General features: G+C 39.8%; 1 protein-coding gene across 1 annotated transcript; it reads right to left on the bottom strand.

The window, feature by feature from the left end:
* Positions 1-964: 964 nt before the first annotated feature.
* Positions 965-21,272, bottom strand: LOC108045391 (tachykinin-like peptides receptor 99D). Its single transcript, XM_017124705.2, has 10 exons — positions 20,836-21,272; positions 13,165-13,487; positions 9,996-10,222; positions 7,337-7,511; positions 5,741-5,956; positions 4,433-4,583; positions 3,501-3,697; positions 2,009-2,148; positions 1,885-1,950; positions 965-1,815 (listed from the first exon to the last, which is right to left on the bottom strand). The coding sequence occupies exons 2-10, from the start codon at positions 13,356-13,358 to the stop codon at positions 1,643-1,645; spliced, it is 1,539 nt and encodes a 512-aa protein (XP_016980194.1). The 5' UTR covers positions 13,359-13,487; positions 20,836-21,272; the 3' UTR covers positions 965-1,642.
* Between the last annotated feature and the right edge of the window lie 634 nt (positions 21,273-21,906).

Raw genomic sequence — 21,906 nt, 5'->3', positions numbered from 1 at the left:
TCACCCAAGACTACGCCTATGCCCTAAAACTCTTTAGCAAAGTTCCCGTCACCATCAAAAGAGGCCGTACTTAAAACCCTTTCAACAAATAAATGTTTATGTAAATAGGAAAGCAAGTAAGTATATCTGGTCAAAGTAGAAAGTCGTATGACTTTCGCTAATGCAAATATTGTGAAATCAATCCTCTGGTGATTTGAAAACAAGCTTTTGTGAGATTTGACAAAAGGCAAATAGGCATATAATAATTATAACGATTAACTTGACTTGGAAATACCCTGTATTGTGCTTTAGTTTACATGTAATAGCATTTGCATATTGAGTAAATATACTATTTGCACGCCAAAGTGAATAATCCAAATCTTAAAGAAATGTTAATCCTTGTCCTTTTTATAAATTTGCACAAATTTGTAAATTCCTTGTTCAATAAATTGATAGGTATGAAAAATAACCGAATAAAAGGGCGTGGAATTAAGTGAGTTGAGATCCTTACCCCTGAGCTTTATATATATATATGTTCATGGTCTGCTGGTTGGGGGAAGTGCTTACATCAAGCACATAAAATAAGAAAAAAATCAAATGCAATTTTCTCTAAAATGGTTACTGATAAAAAATTTATACGCCAGCCGGCAAAGATGGCTTGTGGGCATAACTCGCTTAGACACAGGCTCATGTGCATTCAAATACGCTCGTGTTCAGACCTTTATTCAGACGCCCTAGGCAGTTGGATTATTCATATTTAAATTCGTCATACACCCTCGCTGGAGGTTTGCTAGATTTGCAAGAGTGTTTGCCACTCCTGTCAGCTCGCATTCCCCACTCCCCACTCCCCATTTCCCATTCACACTCCGAATATAATATGGATGGAATAGCTGAATAAACAGAGTCGCTGCCGTACTCATTCTAGGCTGTTGACAGTCCTTATTTGTGCACCCGGAAACCCAATACAACTAAGAACAACATGGCGATGGAGCAAGTCGCTTTATTCGCAATAACGTTTATATTCAGACACTTATATATACACGTACATTCACATTCATAGTCATTTGTTTATTTGTTACATCTTAAGCAAGCAGCCGTAAAGCGTCGAGAAGAATTAAAAACAGTTTTTAGGAACCAATCCGAATATTTACAGTGACACAAATGGATCAGTAGCTTAATGGGAAACCTATTTCTTGGCTTAAAACTGATTTGCAACATTTAAATTTATCTTTTCCTTGTCCCAACAACCATTTCCACTGAAGTACAATAAAGTATTGAGTTTCTTTTAAGCAATGAAGACACACAGTGGGCTATTTTTGAGGGAAAATGCCCAATTAGTGGGTTACTTTTTGTGATCCAGCTATATCTGATATGTTCGGGAGGGAAGGACGTTATAATAACTTAGCTTTGGTTTCTTCAAGAACGAATTGAAATTTAGACTAGGGGACTTTTAGGCTTCCAATTAACTCCAAAGACCTTTTGTAAAAGTATAAATTCGAGACCTTAAAATAGCTTAGAGCCAGGTTTTGTCGTCGGACGAGTCCCTTTCGGACAATCCAGGATTGGTGCGTCGGTAGTTGTTGTTGTACGGCGATGAGCACACGATCTGGGTCTGCATCTCCAGGCTCTCCGGCGGCACCACCTGGATTGCGATGGCCGGTTGTCAGGAGAGCAGTTGAGTGGTGTTGGCCGTATTGCTGGAATTGGTGGCACTAGTCGGACCCGACCACCGCTGCTGCAGCTCCTGCTGGTAGGACATCCTCTTCCTGTGTCCTCCGCCGGATGACTGGGACTCCGCCGGCAGACTACTTCTCAGCGTCGCACTGCGGTTTGTTCCTGTGGAATGGATTTCAGAAAAGATTAATAAGATACTACCCTTTTCGAGGGGTCTAGGGACCAACTCACCGCTGTGCGAAATTCGATGCGATTTCGGTGAGCTGGGGCAGGTATAAAGTATGGATTTCTGGGTATCTATCAATGCAAAACTCATTAGCGTTCAATCCTTTTTCATGTGCAAACTGCCACTTACCATTGCGCTTGATGCGATTGTGATCCGGAGAACCGGAGCAGGAGTACCGGGATGTCAAGTTCTCCCGTCGGCTGAAAGGATCCGTGCCCACTTGCACACAGAGGCACCAGCGGAAAACCATTTTGAAACCGTAACGAAAGCTAAGACGATACACAGAGAAAAAAAAACAGTTCAATTTTAGAATTATATTGGGAACTATTAATAGATTTTATTATTATAACTATGAATTAGGCTTTAGCCTATCACTAAGTTGCAATTAACTTTTCGTTAAATATAAAAATCCCTTTGCCTTTAGTATCAACAAAACTTGTGACCCAATTAAGCTTCCTGCAAAGGACCTTGTTTATTTCAGGATTTATGGATTACAACTCTGACAAACCCTGAAACACCTCAACTTGTTCTATTTACGAGCAGCTTTCTCTGTTGGCTTCAATACTCCTCCTTCATGTACATATATCGACCTGGACACCGATTACTCATATAATCTATAGTGTTACGGGAGTGTCTTTTACGGGCTATCGCGGCAACTTAATATCTCCATGTTCCCTATGGGTAGTAAATAAAAAAAAGACCTTCGCTGTCGTTGTCGTCATCATTTGCATATGGGGCGCCATCAATTGGTAGGAGCTGGCTGAATGATCCTGGGCAGCGGGTGTCACGTGCTGGCCAGAATGTTTTTTATTCCACGTAGAAGACCTATTATCCGGCTCCGTTCCAGGCCGGCGTTTCCCCATCAGTCAGATATCCGCTGACTGAGCGGAATTAATTGCAATCCGCTACGTTTTTCCGGACACGGACGCACGAACACCGACTGCCAATTTGTACGGCAATATATGTACGAACAACGCCTTTTGTTTCACCAACAACTGCGGTCAAAAAACTATGTCTGTGGATTTTTTCATATCAACAGTTTTCTCTGAAAAGATAGTTTTTAATATTTTACTACTCCGCTATTTAACAACTTATCAAAAATGTATGAAACAAATTGATTAAGGTTTTCTATTTTGTAAAACTCTTAAATTTGTGCTATACTATTTGAATAAGCGTTTGTTCATATGCACTTTAATGAGCCTTGAAATCAGATAAATCTGAAGCTCAGATGAATCAGATATTTTATCTTTAAACCATTCTTAAACAAGAGCAATCTTTGTCTGCTTTTAATTCCACCGCAGCTGTATGTCAGTTTGCCGGAGTCATGTTGTCACACGTTTACAAACTATATTCAAAGTGCGAGACAGTGCCAACCACTAACCAAGTGAACGTCGTGCCTGTCGTTCCTGTGGTAATGATGACGAGCACATTAATTTCCGGGGAGTCGGTTAACCAATTAACTAATCTGCCGACGGGGCTCCAGCCGGGATGTCGAAGTCTTGAATGCCACTGCACTTAGTGGTCTAATGGGGCTTATTTAACCGCAAATTACCCAATTTGTTGCCGGTTAAAGCAACCACATGGACATGGCACTAAAGTGGCAATCGATTCATCTACTCACCGCGAATTCATCCAGCAGTATATAATGGGATTGTACATGGAGTTGCTCATGGCCAGCCAGTAGATGGCCAGGTAGAGTTCCTGGATGAAGGGTGCCTCGGTGATGGCCGGATAGCAGGATGTGATGATGAAGTAGCTGTGGAACGGCAGCCAGCAAATGGCGAATATCAGGACGACCACTATCATCATTTTCACCACCTGAGGGAAATGTGGAAGTGCACGTTTAGAGTGGTTAAAAAAACCAATTACTCTGGAAATGTTGTGATAAAGATATATAACAATATGTACACTATATAATTTGATGTCAACAGAAAAATGCTTTCACCAAAGTTCTGCTCTTACTCCATATTCTTCTAAGAATTAATATCAGAAAACATAAAATGTAGTTAAATAGAACTCTTTTCCATCAAACTTTTCTGTAGTTCAGAAACTACAGGTAAATGTAATCAAAGCATTAAGCATCAACACAGGCTTCCAAAATAAGCTGAAGTTTCAGGAAAAGCAATAAACAAGAAATTATAACTGAACCTACTGCAAAAACATTTGTAATAAAAGCAGCTCAAGATTAATTTCAAATAATTTGAAGCCTGGGGAACTAGGTGCAGTATAGTTGATATGGATTAAATTAATTTGAAATAAAAAGGTAATATATATTATTGTCTAGCCTATCATCTTAAATTTTTTCAAACTGAATTGTAGGGCCCAAATAAAAATAATATTTTTTTTGCTCATATTAAAAGAGAATTTATGAATTTGAATTATGATTATGGAGATTAAGGCTATACTCGTGCTTTAAGAGACCTATAAATTTCTCTAAGGCAAGTCATTTAAACACAAAATAACAATGGCTGGGAAAGCCATTTAAGGATGGCAATCTAGGGACCGAAACCAAGTGCTAATTATAGTGGCCCGGAGTTGGAAATCGGGACTTACCCTCCGTTTACTGCGCACATTCTCCACCTGGCGGGGCGTGCACTCGCCAATGGTCTTGGATCCCCAGAGCTCGATGCCCACACGCGAGTAGGTGACCGTCATCGAAACGATGGGCAGGAAGTAGGTTAAAATGATGATGAGGATGTTGTAGCTAAACGACAAAGGGGCACAAATAGTAGATCAAACACCATGTTTACAAGCCTTTCAGTTAGTCGAGCAATGCTTTTAAAATCCCCTATCCTATCGCTCCATCGGACATTGTTGCCGCCTGGCTTGGCTTTTGTTTTATTTTTTATTGAGCAAGTAGCAATTTGGAATGAATCTAAAATTAATGGCCTTGCATGTGCGACACAATGCATAACACTGGGTACGCAGGACGCAGGATGTGGGACGCAGGACACCCGCTGCTACCAAATTGCCATACAAAATGGCTGTAAAAAGCAACACGTTTTATTTGTCCTCTTCCTGATTTTGGCCCCCGGCAACCACCCACTCTGCCATTCGTTTTTTATGTGAACATCTTGGTTCAGTTTTGACTCCGAATGTCCGCTTTTACGACCCCCATCCCCGATAATCCCCATGTCGCAACTACAGATCCTGATTGTTCCCTGCATGTGCAACCAAGTTGGAGGTTGCATGGCGCTGTGATTTTTTGATTTACACCTTCATCGCGACGCCAAGCGCTTCGCTATGCACAGGAGTCAATTTTTAACAATCTTTAAAAACCAAAGCGTGTTTATGAAAGTTAATACATAAAAAACTACATTAACAAGCAGAACTTTAAGTGATTTTTGATGCACAAAATTGTCGTTCAATCGCTAAAGTTACAAAATGACTCCATTTCAATAAAAGTTTTTAGTTTATTTCGGTGGTTAGTTCTGAGGTGTTTCCTGATTGATACACTCTTTTTCGAGTCAGTTACTTCTCTTGAGTCATTAATTATTCATTACCATATTTCACATTTAAAGTATGAATAAAATTAGTAAAGAAACAAGAAATCTTTTAAATTTTAATTGACATCGTATATTTTTTGGTAAAAATAATTTCTAAACCGTTTTACCCTTTTAACTGTTTCCCAACCTACCCCTTAATATCTTGGAATACAACATTGTCAATAATAGGGATTACAATGCTTGGTGAAAAAAAAAAAACATACATTTTTTTCCAGTGTCCAAGCGAAAGGGTTTTTTTTTGTCCCAACTGAAGTGTTATTGGCTAACAAGCTCTGACAGCGTCGACTCGCATAAATTCGGCTCAGTTCAGCTGAGCACTCGAAGTTATTCCCGCGAAGGGATGACGGATACTCACATGGACTCCAGCCGCGAATGATTTGTCATGCCATCGGGCCACTCTGGATAGCAGACGGTCCGGGGACTCTGGCCCCGGACGGGCACCTCCTCCGTCCGGTAGATGATCATCATGGGGCAGGAGATTATCGTGGAGGCCAGCCAGATGACCGCTGCAATGGCCAAATTGCATCGCTTGCTCATCCGCGGCTGCAGCGGCCTTATGATGGCCACGTACCTGTAAAAGTTGAGGTGAGGTGCCATTTTAAAACAATTTCCAGCGAGTGGAGCCCTCTCCGGAATACTTTTTGCTGAAGGGGTCCCTGCTGACCATAAGCTGATTATTGAAATGCACGAGGTCACCCGAAAAAAAGGCTTCATAAAATGAAATTAAAGGGGAACGTCACTGCAAAAGCCCGCTATTACCGAAAAGTAATTTAATCTTCTGAATTTTGTGCTGCGTGGTGCTGTTTCATCGGATCACGGCATGCCATTAAAAGTTCGAGTCATTAAGGGATTTCATATAGAAACCTAATAGCCAACGGATGATGTTATGTTGCAGAATATAATTGTATGATGTTTTTTACCTTCTTTGAATTAATGCGTTTGGGATTTAAAATAGATTTCCTTGAATAAGTGTTCGGGATTTTAAATGGATTCAATTTCCATGACTTTTTCTTACTGTGGATCATTAAATGTCGCTATTACGTTGACTAGGCATTATTTTAATTTATGTGCTCAAAACAAACATTATTTATGTGCTGTAAGTCGCAGATGTGGTAAGCAATTTGTTTAAGTAGACTGTAACTTTATTTATTTGCTCAGGATTTCCAATACATTAGTTTTCACTTATTGTTTTGGTGTAAGCTAGCTGCTTAAATTATTTATTAAGATACTTTTTTTAATATATGTTACAAAACTGATAACCTAAGACTTTTTCCAATGCTTGCTAATTTATACGTTCAAAATTTCCAATATATTAATGTTCGCTAAATGCTTTACCTCAGCTGGTGGGGCTTTTATAATTTATATTTGTATATTCCTTGACTTGACAGTTTATTTTAATTTGTATGTGCTTTCGATTTCGAAGCAATAAATCCTCAGTAAATATTTGCAACTGAGTAAATGGGGAATTATTTATAGACAATTCAGTATTCTTATTTGTATTCCAACTGTTTTGTTTACTAGATAATATAATTTGATGAATACGCTTTTAGTTAAAAAGGGAATTTTCTTCTTTAGCAAACTGAGCTCTCGAAAACATTATTTATAATCTTTCAAGCAATTTGTCGGTTATTTTGTTTACTAGACAGAATGATTCGATTTAACCCCTCAATATTTCAAATAGATGAATCATCAATAAGTGTTTCAGCCTAAGTAGGCGGAATATTATTTATTTATGTACTTTGGAGAACACGCGTTTTGATGGGTTTTTATTTTGAGCATTGTGACAGGCAATCGAATTGTGTTTTCATGTCTGCACCCCTATGAAATCCTATTAAAACGAATGGCTTATTTGGCCCGTGCTCCTGACCGTGATTGATAAGGGTCTCGATAGGTCGGATCGGACCTCTATCCATATGCATATGAGTTCAAGGAGCATTCGTAATCCACTCACCTGTCGATGGCGATGGCCATTAAAGTGAACACGGAGGCGCAGATGCTCAGCATGGAGATGAACTGGGACAACTTGCAGTAGAACTCGCCGAAGGGCCAGTCGCTGTCCAGCATGTAGTAGTAGCTAAAGGTGACGTTCAGGCTGGAGACCATGGCGTCCGCGATGGAGAGATTCACTGGCCAACCGGAAAAGACAAGACGAGTAATCATTTTTATCTGGTCGAGTGGCAGAAGCAAATGAATTATGCAAAACAAACAACAAAGAATTTTTATAATTACAACCTTCGAGGACCGAAAAACACACCCAACTTACCTTTTATTTATGGGCAGTACATTTATAATTAGACAGGACTAAAGTGCACTTTCACCCGCATATTTGTATAAAATCAACAGGAAACGAAAGATATATACACATCTACGTAAGAAAGAATTCATTACTTGATATACTTTTATTGTATTTCATTTGCATGGACCGATTTACATGCCAATGAATCAGCGGCCATAGACAATAACACGGGCCAAGAAAAGAAAACGGCGAAGCTGAAAAAGAAAAGTCTGCTGGCTGGCCCCGCCATTGTTTACTTTTCATTATCTGGTGAAGATAAGGCGACGAAGTGCCGGAGAATAAAAAGCATCACGAAACCAACATCACCTACAATAAAACAAATGTCCTGTGCAAAACATTATCCCGTGTCCTCATGTTATTCTCGGCTCCTGCGAGACCTGCGAGTCCTGTGTGTCCTGCGACGCCTACGACAGGACTCGAGGCGACGTGTCGCATCCTAACAATCGACCTGGCACCCAGGGCCATTGACTATGGCTATATAACAGGCTGGCCTCCATTACCACGGGGCTTGGTCCTGTCAGCCACGTACCCAAATATCGATTCTGGCACATTTTAATTAATAACAAAATGTTACTTTTTAGGCGGAGGATACACTCTCTCAAAGATTTAAGTAAAATCATTTCTGAACTTAGGGAAAACTCATTTAAACTGTTTTAACCTTCTTCTGAAGCAAACTTTAATAATTTTATGTAAATTTAACAACTCAAAGTGCTTTGTCCATTATTTGTTCTATACCAAACCAAACCTCTCAATAAATATATGTATAACAAAGAAAACCAGCTTTTGAAACCTAAACAAAATAAAGGAAACATAATTTTTTTTTAAAACAATCTTCTTAACTTTCATCTATAAATTCTCAAAGAAAGAACATTCTTTGAATGAGTTTTCCAGAGACCTTTTAAATAACAATGTTAAGAGACTCTAATAACAAACGATACTCTAACCGACGAACTCAAACAAAAGATGCAAATACGCATTGATAATGAACCCAAAGAAGATTATCATCCGGTGACTGGTTTCCCCCAAACTCAACCACCTCGATGGGCGGACGAGCTGTTCCAGCTGTCTGTGATGTGAATTTGAAATTTTCGTGCCCAAAAATGATTAAAACGTCAGAACTTGTTACTAATAATGATTGCCAATGTGTATTTATAAATGCAAATTTGAAATGCCTTGCCAAAGCCTTGCGAGCTCAACGGGCATTTAGTTTGCGTAATAATAATAATCATTACCAAGCCAGACAAAAGAAAGTGGAGGAGGAGGGTTCAGGCCGACGATGTGCCTTCTCCATTGTTGTTCGTTATATCTGACTAAGGGCAGTCGAACACAAGAGCCGGATTAGTGGTAAGCTCGCAAAACGGAATCAATTCCAGGTTCGTTTTATTGCCTTCTGTCTTAAGTTGCTTGGGTATCATATTAAAATAATTGCGCATACATAAAGCCGGCAATCAGGTATCTAAGTGGTTATTCCAAAGTGAGTGAGCATCCCGGGGACAAAATGTCGGTAATGTCATTACGATGCGAAACTTTGGCATAACTTTCAAAAGCTTGAGAAGAGTTTGGCCTGTCTAAGCTTGCATTTAAATTATTAAAATCGCATCAGTCGAAGAGCCTGAATGCAAATTTAATGCACTCTGAAACGTGACTAAAAGCATATTCAATTAATGAAAGCCGAGCTCAGAATTAAGCCGGCAAACTTCATAACTTGATTTGATGCCCAAAGCTGAGGAAATTAAAATAAACGCCATCCTGGCTGCTCTTCTCCTCCACTTAGTCAAAATTGGCGACGGTAGAAGATTGAAGGGTTGTAAAGTTAATATCTGCGAGGTGCAACAGGGCGCATGAAAAATGCAGACGAGGGAAGGCCAGCGACCAATTCAGTTGCTCTTTAAGTGCCCCACGGTGCAGTAGCCATAAATAGGTAATCCACCCTTCTTTTCACCGGGACAGGACTTAAACAAACCCTTCGGTCCTGCCAACAGCTCGTCGACCTGGACAAACTAAAGGGGAAACGGGAATTTCCTAATTGGAGAAAAATGAGAAAAATTTATGAAAAATAGTTTTATGCAGTAACCTATAGTCTATAGTATTCGGTGATTACCAACAAAGTAGTTGTAATATGAACAATGTAGGGTAAAGTATTGGCAAATCGGCAGACTACCCGTGGTCTTGATTGGAAGTTTCCGAAACTGACTACACCAGCAAATATTTAATTTAGAAGCTAAACCAACACGGCTAACATGGCGTATAAGTGATTTTTATCGCGTATACGCAACGTTGGCACACACACGCTCAGGTAAATAAGCCTACTCACCTATGAAATAGTTGGTTACCGTCCGCATCCGCTTGGTCGTCATCACAATCCAGACAACAATCAGGTTGCCGCCCGTCGCCACAATGACCATGCCGCCGAAGAGTATGCTCCAAAGCACCTGACGCCACCACGGGACCACAAATGCAAACGAGCCCGTCTCCATGGACGCCGCCGCATCCTTGGCGGCATCCTCCACGTCGACGGTGGAAGGCAGATCTGTGGATAGGCTGTGGATGTGAATGGGTAAAGGGGTACAATGGGGAATTAGTGACATCGAGATTAAGTGTGTGTGTTATGTTTCACGGAGTCCCAACGTTCCGCCATAAACGAGTGCCAAGAGGGTGATGTGTCTATGTAAGCATGCGAATGGGTGCTTTCAGCTTACAAGCATATGTACACTGGGAGAAAATGTTTACAAAAAATATATAAACCATTAAGTTTATATTTTTATGTTATTGGGAAGATACAAATGGATGGAGCACATTTAGCTGGAATCTCTTACAAAAAGTTTAAAAATAATATTTAACCATTTGGAAACTTAAAATAAAAATAAAAGAGACTCTTACAGAACCTGCAAATTTTGTAAGTTGTTAAGTATCAATTAAATATCAATTAAAGTTCACAAAAGTATCTCATCAATAATTTATTTGTGACAAAATATAGTGAATTTCAGATAAAACCTAATACAATACGATTTTCTCAATGTGTATCTATATGTGCAACTCCAGGATGTTGTCGCTATTAAGTGTGTGTAATTGTGCGTGCGTTGACAAATCCGTGTTTTTCTGCAGCGCCGTCTGCCACACAAAACATCGAGTTCAGCCGGAGGGCAAGGGACTCCACTCACTCATCGGCGGTTGTCGTCATCTTTTTAATATTTCGTGAGCCCCGACTTGTTTATTTAGGTCCGCATCTAGGAAAGTGTTTAAATAGAGGGTCTGGGGAACCCGGGATTCGCTCTAGCGGATTTGTGACGCCCCAGCCCGGCTAGTTTTCTATTGGACACACAAACTGGGGGCCCAGCCATGTCATTTAATATGCACGCAGTGTGCTGGAGATGGCACTAAATTGGCTAGGTAGTCATTAATGCTCTGTTTACTTACTCTTCAGAGCAATTAAAAAGATGCCCACATAAGTAATTCTCACTTTACATACACCCCACTTCGCATGACGAACTGCGGGGATTTACATAAAATCTTCTTTGTTCGAGGGTTTAATGCAGGCAGGATTATTGATTTGTTTTGTGGGACTCAGATAGGCCTACCGAAAATGGCAGGAATGAGAAATGGCAGGAAGGGAAAGCAGAGGATAGAAGACTCAGAGAAGCAAATTCCGGCAGCCTCGGGCCAAAGAAAATGTCATGGCAAAAAGTACAAAAAATGTTTTGCTACTATTCTGATGTCTTTCACTTCCAGGGCTTCCACTCTTGTTGATATTGATGTTGAGGTTTAAATGGTGCACATATACAGGAAAAAAGGGTATATCAGTTCAGGCAACTTGTAGGATAACTTTGCAATTTGAAATTAATAAACGTAATTTGAAATTCAATTTCATGGCTTTAAAAAGTGTCGTTTAAAATAGAAATGTGGTTTTAAATTATAACAATTTTCGTTCATTATTTCAACCATCAAAGAAAATGAAACAAAGAAAACCAGCGTAAGCTCTCTAAAAAAAACTTAGTTAAAATAAACTTTCTGTCTTTACAATTTGAAAAGTAGCAAAGTCCTATTTTGACAAAAGTTTAACAAAAGTTGCAACTGTTCCATTGTTAAAGTATCTATTCCTTAAATAAAAATATACGCTCTCATCCAAAAATAGACTTTGACAGTTTGTTTTTGATAACAATTAACCTATGTCCGTCATATTAGTTGTTATGGGAATATGGACAGTTTGGGCAAATAAAATTGTTATTGTGCCACTTCAGTAAAATGTTTACAAATATGTTTTTGCTTTGATGCACGAATTCTTTTGTGCAGAAAAGTATGCCAGTATGTGTGCCCTTCATTCTACCAATTTAAGGCATCTTGGTTGCCTTTTATTTGCACATAAATCGGACGTAGTGTCTGCGCAAACAAATAGACAACTCAGAAGCAAAAAAGGCAGTGGGAAAAGGCAGCAGCAGCCAATGATACTGGCCACTGTTGTCACAGGATTGAGTGTTGAGCACTGCCTGAAGGATATATAGCAGTTGCGGGTCGCAAAAAAGGAGAGTCATTCGGCAAATCTGTTTTCGATGCGTCAGACGCAGCCATATCCTAATAATTATCCGAGTTTGACTATAGCACAACCCCATTTGTTGCTGCTGGTACGGCAGTAAATTTGGGACATGTCTGTAAAAAGTGCCGACGCTTCTTCAGCCGGGAAAGAATAGAATTGAATGGCATGGAGCCCGCAGTTTTTTGTGTACATATACTAAGTATCTCCGCATTTAATGTGTTTGCTTTCCGCGGGCCCAGTTCTCCGCCGTTATACGTATTTGAAACGGAAGTGAAGCACCAACGCCGCGCGGACTAAACGGAAATGCCTGAGTGAATGACTGAATGCCGGAATGACTGAACGGAGGCGTCATTAGAGATGCATGTCAGTGTGGGCACAATCACTGCGGGAGGTGGATTCATCAGGACTCATCAAAAAGCCACGAAATCTAGGAGTTGTGGGGCCCCCTTCCCTTCTCAAAGAGCAGTGGAGTAGACTGGGGTCTTTTTGGGCTTAGGCTCCTCTTTGAGATGTGATTTATTTCATTCGCATTTCGGACTTATGATAGCGCAGATGTGCCGGCTGAATGTAATTAGTTTTATTTATTACTTGAACAAACTATGTCTATTAAAACCTTATAACAAATAATCAAAAAAATATTTGTTAAACAACCTAATCAATATTTTTTATGAAATATTCACAAAGCTTCTGTTGATGTTGCTATGGTGCAATTAAGCTTATTAAAAACCATAATATGCGAATGTATACATTTCTATTTAACTAAATTAAAACTAAAATAAACGCATGAGTTGCCTTTTCTCAGTTTATATCATTTGATTATTTATGTAGATATTTCAAAACCCCTCCTTTCGGCGACTACTACACCCATGGCAACTGTGTTCGTGCGTGGGTTCGGACATTAATTGAGTCTGTGTCATAATTAGGCATTAGAACGGATCCGAGCTCAACTCACGTTTGGCTGTGATTGAAGGAGCTGGTGGACAGGCCGAGGTCCTGGCCGAAATCAGGAAGGGGCGTGTGGTTGGTGGCCGAGAGGACGCTGCTCATGGCCGAATAGAGAACGGCCGCGGGGGTGCTCCAGTTGCTCCAGTTGCTCCAGCTGAGGTCGGAGTAATCATCCGCCTCAAAGTCACTGCGGTTCTCCATGGCTGATGTCGTTTTCTGCACCCCGGAGTACTTTCGCTTTGTCTTTATCCTGACTGAGGGATTTCCGAGTTAATGTTGCGTATCCCTTTTCCTTTTCCTTATTTGCTTTCCATTTGCCAACTCCTCGACCTGAAAAATGCAAAGAAAACGGTTACAAGACCATCTAATTTCATTTCAAGAATGTTTTATTTTATTTTGTGATCTTTGTCGACCTCGTGTTTGTTGTTGTTCAAAAACAAAGCTTTTGATGCTCATTTTCAGTAGAAAGTTTTCACATTCCTCCTACGTGCTTAAGAAGGTATTCATATCGATTTTGATTTCCTCTTGATTTTGTTTCATTTTTCGGTACGTGACTCATTTTGGCCCTATCTCCTGTTCTTGAGCAGAAGTTTTCTGTGGTTTGTTTTTAGTTCTTTGAATAATCTGACTTAGGACTTCCCTCAAAGCAAAGTTCCCTAAGTGTCCTTCTCCTGATGAGACCGGGAAGTGGTGGCCATTAGTGATTGGGATACCTTGGAAACTTCTGGAGCAGTAAATACCGGTGATTTGTCCAATACTAAAGTTTATTTCGTGTTCAGGGCAATAATATTGAACGTGGTCTTTCCTAATTTATGACTCTAAACGCTAATGAACAGCAATCGGAAGGGGAACTTAAGCTGCTTAATTAAAAATATTCATGTATGGGGCCTTATCTTTATTATAAAGACATAAAACCATTTATTATTTCCCTAAAAGAATTCTGTATGTTTATTGGCTTTTAATGTCCTCGAAATAAATTATATTTTTGTCAAAATTTTATTAACTGTCCCATAGCTAAGCAATTTAAATATAAATGTTAATATTCATAGCCTCGTGCGTCATCCTTTTGACGAAAATAGCTCAAATCCAATTGAAAAAACCCAGTAAGCTATGCCATTTTATGCATCCCCTGAGCTAGATTTACCTACTTTTCGAGTGTCTGATGAGTCGCAAACCATTGTTTCTCGTTCCTACCGTTTTGGCCGATAATAAAAGGCCACGACGAGTGGATGTCCCTTCCAGAGGAGCGACCTGGTCCTCCTTCAATTATGGCTGAGATCTGTCCTTGGCAGCTCGAGATAATTGCGACGGCCAGTCGCGTCACTTGAAGTTTAACAAAACGATAATCCGAGTAGCGTCTGCTTTTTTTCCTTCAAGCCGTTTTTATTACTTTGCAACCTTTCATACTTTGTTACTACCAAGCAGTAATGGAACACATTTAGCCAGGTAAAATAGAAGGTATGAAACCAAAAATATTTGTAGGTTAAAAAGGATTAACACTAATTTTGGTGGCAAGTAAAATGTATTGTTGTGATATAGATATTAAAAGTTGATCCAGGAAAGCTGAAGTTTTTTTATATTAAATGTTTTAATTATATTACGGTGCTAAATTTATTTAAAAAATAAGAACGAAAGCTAACTTTGGCAGGCTATAGGATATAGTCATCCAATCGGAAAGTTTAAACATAAAAAAAAAAATTTCTTGCAAAAAAAAAACTGATTTCAAAGAATACTCTTTTCTTTCTGTGTACTAGTTTATGTACCGGAATAACAGTTTATCAGCCGAGTCAATAGGTTGCATCACAACCCCTGGAAACCAAACTGCATCCCGCTCCCCAAAGTCGACGCATCGAAAGCTATTAAACAAACACTGCGGCGGGCAGAAATCAATTGCCGGCAGCTTGTCTGCCGAGAAAAATGATTACAAATAATGACTACAAATAGACAAAACAAAGCATATGCCAAAGCGAAATTGATAAGTTCTGGTTCTGGTTTTGTCTAGAGGGAGGGAACTGAAGTGCACCGGGCGATGCAGTCTTAATGAAAGGCAAACAATCTTCAAAAAGAATGTTCACCATAATTGGCAGATCATTTCACGCCCCCAAAATAAACGTTCGATGTGAGCAAATATTTGCAAAAATAGCAAAATGCTCAACCAACTAAAGTTGGGCGGTCATTTTTTTTGTCGACGTTGGGTAGAGTTCGGGGCACTTTTTGACTGATGTCCGTTCGAAATTGCGTTTTCTGCAATAATCGCAAAAAATTAGATTCGCATTTTTGTGCTCGGAATTTCAGTGAACTTGAAAAATGGCCAAACTGTCACGTTCCATGGCCAGCCACCAAAAGTGATGGAAAGTGCTGACACAGTGGAAAGTCGTGTGGGTTGCGTATACGCCATGTTGTGCCATCACACAGAACACAAAGTTTAAATGAATTTGTCCCACTGACTCGCGATTGTTTCGCCTTTCTCCTCTGAGGTCTTTGTTTATCAAATCAAACCCAGATAGACACGGCAACAGTGGAGAGATGAAAGCTTAGTAGTTAGGCGAAGTGTCCCAGACACCGTCGTGCTTTTTCAAAACGTCAGGGTAAACACTTGTAAGCGAAGTCTGCCGACCTCTGGACCAACTTGTTCAAAATGTAAATATTCTAGTTTTCACACAAAGCCCACTTTAGTTTCATCACTTATAGTTTATAAATTTTTCACTTATTCTTAAAATAGTTTTAAGTTTTTAGAGAGAAATGTAGTAATAGTCTGTAGTAAAAATTTGAAGTTAAAGAAAGTTAACATTGCCTGTTTGATATTGATTATGTGAAAATGTGTAGCTTGCCCTTTTTTTTGCTAGAATAAAACAATTCCCATTGGACCTTCGACTAGCCACTGCTGCCTACAACATTCCACATATTTTTCAGGAGCGTGGAAAGCACATGCAGCGTTCATTACGACCAAGAATAAAAGGTTCACTTTTTTCCCGCTCCCTCGGCAGTTTCTCTTTTTTGTGTTTGACAAGTCAAGTACGGGGTGGCATAGTCGCAGGCACACAACGCAGAGAAATAAAGACGAGTTTAGTCGGTGGGTCTTTGTAAGTTAGTTGGTGGGTTGATGGGCTGGTGGCTTGGTGGGTTGGTGTGTTGGTGGCTAGTGGGTGCGCGAGTGGGAGTGTGTGGCTGCAGAACAGTGCGGGTCTATGTGGACAGCACAGTCCCTTGGGTGAGCACTGGCAGAAAAGTCACTAACATTGGTCAACAATTAGTTACATTTTATTATACAGGTAGCTCCTATATATATAAATGGAAATTACGAATTACATACAAAATAAATAACGAATAAGTGCATAGAACCGTATCTTAACTACTGTCTTAAATAAATTAAATAAATATAAATTATTTATGTTTGCCCTATCATATCACCTAAATGACATTTTAAATAAATAACAATCCAGACATAATAAAGTATACATTTCCTGTTACGTTTTCAATAATTTCTGATTTTAATTACAGAGCCCCTCAGAATCTTCATTGCAACTTTGTTTAATAATTACTTTCAAATACTAAAAAAGGATTACATTTTACAATAGTTTTGTCCCTTTCACCTAGACTTTTACTAATAAATAAAATATAGTTTCGACTGTGATTTTTTGATGGTAAATAATTTAATAGAAATAGGAAACTCATGTGGTATTAATAATTTCTCTGCATACGCTGTATACGTGTATGTGCCACTACATATGTATGTCAATAAGAGTTGGGGCGCTGTCCTAGTGCCCCGCCCCTCCAGCTTTCCCCCACCCCCGCATCCCGACATGTCGGTCCACATTCACAGTACTTTCACTTCCTGCAGCCCGGCCTGTATATTTCTAAAACAATTTATTAAAAAACAAAAATACGGGCTGGGGCAGTAACATAGGCATCCAAACCAAAACGAAACGAAACGTAATAAGCACGTTATTTCTGGGGGTAGTGGAAGTGAACTTGAATTGTAATTACCAACGCCTTTTTTCAGGCTTAAACGAGCGTTTTTAATTTTCCCACAGGCAAAGCAAAGTACAGGCACACTCGCACTGGCGAAACAATTAAGCACAAAATGGGCATTAAATATATGGGGCTGCAAATTGGCCACATGCGCTGTTAACTCCTCCGGATCCCCGAATCTCGGCAGCCGGATAAAATTCATCAAAATGATTGTTTAATGAGCTCCGCACAATGCTGGGGGGCAAGAATTCATTTGCGAGCTGGATTTATCTTTCGCACCTACCGAAAAACAACCAGAACAATAACATTCACAAAAATTAAACAATCCCCTTTAATATATAAATAAGCGCAGGTGATAAAAGCGCTGAAATACTATATAAACATCGGATATACATATGTGTACTTGGCGAACAACTTGGAAATATATGGCTGTGTTGAGGCAGGACAAGTTGCTTGTGCGAATTTAATTGTTCAAGCGATTTGGGTTTATTTGCCTTTAAACTTGAATGGCCCATAGCAGATAACAGGCATTAGAAATATTTACAAATGAATCAACTTGGCTCAAATATGTTGAAATTAAATTTTTGCTGGATCTTTCTGATTTCGTTGTGTACCGAGTTTAGGGGAATTTAAGGTGACCAGTGTATGTGTATTTGCTTCATGTCCTAAGTATAATGTGCCATTTAAGGCCATTTTCCTGGTACATAAAGAAGCCACAAAAGCCAAGGCAGTGATTGCAAGAAATACTTTCTGCCCTCTTGCGACTCACACGACTCATACGCCCTGTTGTACGGCCAATCGCCTTTGTCCCACCATTCCCGATTACCAGCAGTCAGCTATGGACATAAACCAGAGCAAACAGGTGAAATAGGGGCGGAGAAGCCGGGTATTTCAATGTCTTATCTTATCAGCCGGAGTCTATCAGTATGCCCTGCATAACAATCGAAGAGCCGAATGGAGAGAAAGAAAATAACCGGGTGCAGTTCCGCCCAAATGTCTGGAGCTCTGGACTACGGCCACAATAAATTTTGCACCCCTTCACCCACTTAGTCAATTTATTGCAATTATGTGTAAATTGAGGAACAAAGCGGAGACAGGCGATGGCTCTTTGGCGGAGCAAGTGCAGAAAGGCAAACTACATTCCCCACTTGGCTCCCAATCCCCAATCCCCAATCCCCAGGCCCACAGTATCCACTCCCATTTCAGTTATCTCTCATTCGGTGTATTTTCCATCAGATCTGCTCGGTGTTGAAAGATGACGACCAGTGGCGATGCCAAGGGGATGCTTGTATATTTAATTTTGATTTGAATTGCTTTTCCTTATTGAATGGCTCCACAACCGAAGCTTTTATAATGTACTTTATTTAAAATTTGATTTGAGTACTGAAACATTTTTGTCTTCATTTTGGTAGAGCTAATAAAGTCCATTTCAGTATTGGGAAATAAATTCATGCATATTTCAGCTATTAATGTGTTAGATAAGATATGCTTTGAAAGCATTCTAAAAATTAAATTTTTTAAATTGGTTACGCATTTGTATGTGCTTTCTTAGCTTTTACAAAATAATAAATAACAATAGCCTTAGCCCTTGCCGAAATTGCCGAGATTGTATAACAAAAGTGTAAATTAAATATACAAAGTGGCAATGCCTTTAAATTGGGCATTTGTGTTTTGGATATGTTGTTTTATGACCTTTTCAACGAACAATGCCTTCAAATGAAGCCATTTATTTAAAGGGAAACCCCTGTGGAAATGTGTCCTCACAAGACAGTGCATAGTTCAATGGAGCTGCATAAAAGAAGGACGAACCAAACTGAGCACCGCTAAAATATGTACATGATTCACCGACTTGTTTAGGACCGACACTGCCTTCATTTAAATTCATATAGGGCGGAGGTAGTGAGCTGGTGTCCAGCTGAAAGCTGAAAGCTGAAAGCCGAAGTTACACACGTCTCCGGCGCCACAGGACCTGCTGCCCTCCGCCAGCATCCTTCATGCCCCGCCCACATCCTCCGATGTCCGGGAAAAGACGTCAGCAGTGGGGCGGATGCGGCATCGGTTTCAATTTAATTAAATGTTTTGATGCATGACAGCACTGTGGACCAGGACCACTGGACATACGGAGCATACGGCATTCGCTTATTACTTATTCGGTTTCGCATTCGAAGTCGCATTCGCATTCGCTTAAAGATCCCCGTTCGTTCACGCCTGCCTGGATCTTTAAAGGCCGCTTTTTGGGGCCAACTAATGGCCTTCGACCCACTCCGGCTTATAGAACTAATGCCATTGAGGGAGGGGATCCTGCCGCTCCTCTGAAAGCAATTCGCGTTGAAAGGATTTTCGGTTTGCTCAGCTGACCGTCGGTGCGGCTTTTGTGGAGCGTCCATTACGGACAGGCCAAGATTCGGATTCGGATGCGGATGCGTTCATTTGAACAGCAAGCAGCCATTTATCCGGTCAGCCACCAACATGGCAAGAGCCCTCGTCCTCGTCCTCGTCCTTGTCCACCAGCCACCAGCCACAACAGACATCCCACAACATTTTGCGGCTTCACTAATCATAGTTGACATTAAATATTTAGGAGCGGCAAAAGTTTTGGCAGCCTGTGATTGAGTTAGATGACTATGGGCTCAGAGGACCAATTAAGGATTCACTTCAAACGGTCTTACATCGGTTTTTGACTTCTAAATTTCAACGAAAGGTTGAAGTGGACACATTAACTTAATCAATTCGCAATATTATAGTTATTTGGCTCTTAATTAAAGTGTCAATTAGACAATTAGTCGAGAAAGGAAGTAATTGAGCTTTGAATTTAATTAAATTGATGCTGGAAGTGATTCTAAACACAAGTTCTTAATTTAATGAATTTGTTGCTGATTCATTTTTAAAATAGGTTATAAATATATAAGTTGTTATTAGGTTGTTTTTTTTAAGATTGGTGGTACATTTAACTTTCAGTCAGCGGATGCTCCTTAAACTCAAATGACTTGAAACCCCCTCAAGGTTGAAATAAGTTAAGTCCCAAAATAAATACATTTTGTTTATTTGCATTATAAACATAAGAAATGTGCACATGTGAGAATACCCAAGGGATAATCCAATGCGCGCAGTTTTTATTTTATTGCACAGGATGTTAACGAAATGGTGCATAACTTAAAATTTTATTTATTTGAGGGTTTTAAAAATATATAAGGAAAGCAATCAAATTAATTGCCATTCAAACGGATTTTGATTTCCCGACGCGATTTCCCCAATTCTAAGATCCTCAGAGGTCCTTTAAATCGATGAAATCAATTGGCCGTGTTAATTTTTGGTTATCCGTTAACTATTTCTCGCTTGACTGGAATCGTGGAACTCCATGCTCAAATTGAGCGGAAAACTCGGTATGAAGTGAGATGCTCGGCAGTTTGATCTTTCTAATTCGGTTTAATCGCTTGATTGCCCGATTGAAGCAATTAAATTTCTAGAAAGTTTTCAGGGCAGCCAAAAATGTGTCCACAAATAGCAGCTTAATAATTACTTTGCAAACTCAAATTTGCATAAACTTTTACTTCAGCTGGACCCCAAAATAATTTTAGTTTCTGCTTTGCGTAAACTTTACAATTAATTCCCACCAAAAACAATGTTTGCTTAATATGGAAAAACAATGAAAAGACAAAAAAAAAACAAAAACAAAAAATACTTGAGGCAATGGGAGACCGCTTACCAGGAACTATGCTATATTCCCCCTTTTCGCTATGCCAACGCGGCGTATGAGCAATGTCAGCCAATTGCAGGCACCGAAACACAAAGAAATTGTATTTAAAAATAAATTCCGCTTTTGCTTTCCTTCTACTCTGCGGTGCGGTTCCAGTGTTTATGTTTATTAGTTTTAATCAAAACACCAATTTGTATATTCAATTTAACGACTAGTTTATCGTTTTGCTATTCAATGCTGCGTGTTTGTTTGGTACGAAATTCAATTTTATTTTCAATCCACTGCCCCGAATTCAATTACGATACGGATCGAATGCCGGCGGCATTTTCGCCTGCTCTAAGCTGATTTTCCAGCATTTTTTCAACACTTTCCACCAGCGAGAAGAGCACTACGAACCGAAAAGTCTGTTCGATCCGGACCCGTCGCTATTTTCTTCGAACCGTACGCGCGCGAGTCTGCCGTTGAACTGAACGGAATACAGAATGCCATGCCGGAATTTTCTGAGGCTGTGCGCGCCATATCAGCGGGGTTATAAGGGCTACGAAATGGGAGGGTTTTCGGTGGGGTTTTGGACCTTTGGGGACTGTGGCCGCTTGTTGCATATGGTGGAATGTTGCCCCGGGGACAGGGGCTCAGATAACCCCTTGACTCCGAGGTTGGGGGCACTTCCCACTTTTATTTCTTCTGAAAAATAGGGAAAATTTTCATTTAAAAACCGTTGAAACCACGGGAAAAATCAAAATTATGCCCGCCCGAATTGGCCAGTGTTGCCGAGTTTTCCTTTCTACGCCTGCGCCCTTATTTTTTCTCAATTTCCCGCACTTCATTCGCTCTCTGTTGTCATACGGCCATTCGTAAACAATCCGAAATCCAGAGATTCCGGCACGTGCACGCAACGGTATTGTGGGGAAAAGACCTATCACCATCTATTATTGCACAAATATCTTTGACTTTAAAGTTCACAAATAACATTTTATATAAAATGTTAAAATCCACAAAAGTCCCTATAAAAATACAAATGGATTTATTCTTAGAACTAGATGTGTTTCAGATATATTCAAGTGATTCATGGCCATGCTT

This window comes from Drosophila rhopaloa, unplaced genomic scaffold, assembly GCF_018152115.1.
Source record: "Drosophila rhopaloa isolate 14029-0021.01 unplaced genomic scaffold, ASM1815211v1 contig_167, whole genome shotgun sequence".
In the NCBI taxonomy this organism is placed as follows: domain Eukaryota; kingdom Metazoa; phylum Arthropoda; class Insecta; order Diptera; family Drosophilidae; genus Drosophila; species Drosophila rhopaloa.
Note: the sequence above shows the minus strand (reverse complement) of the source record. Positions and strands in the feature narration are given on the sequence as shown.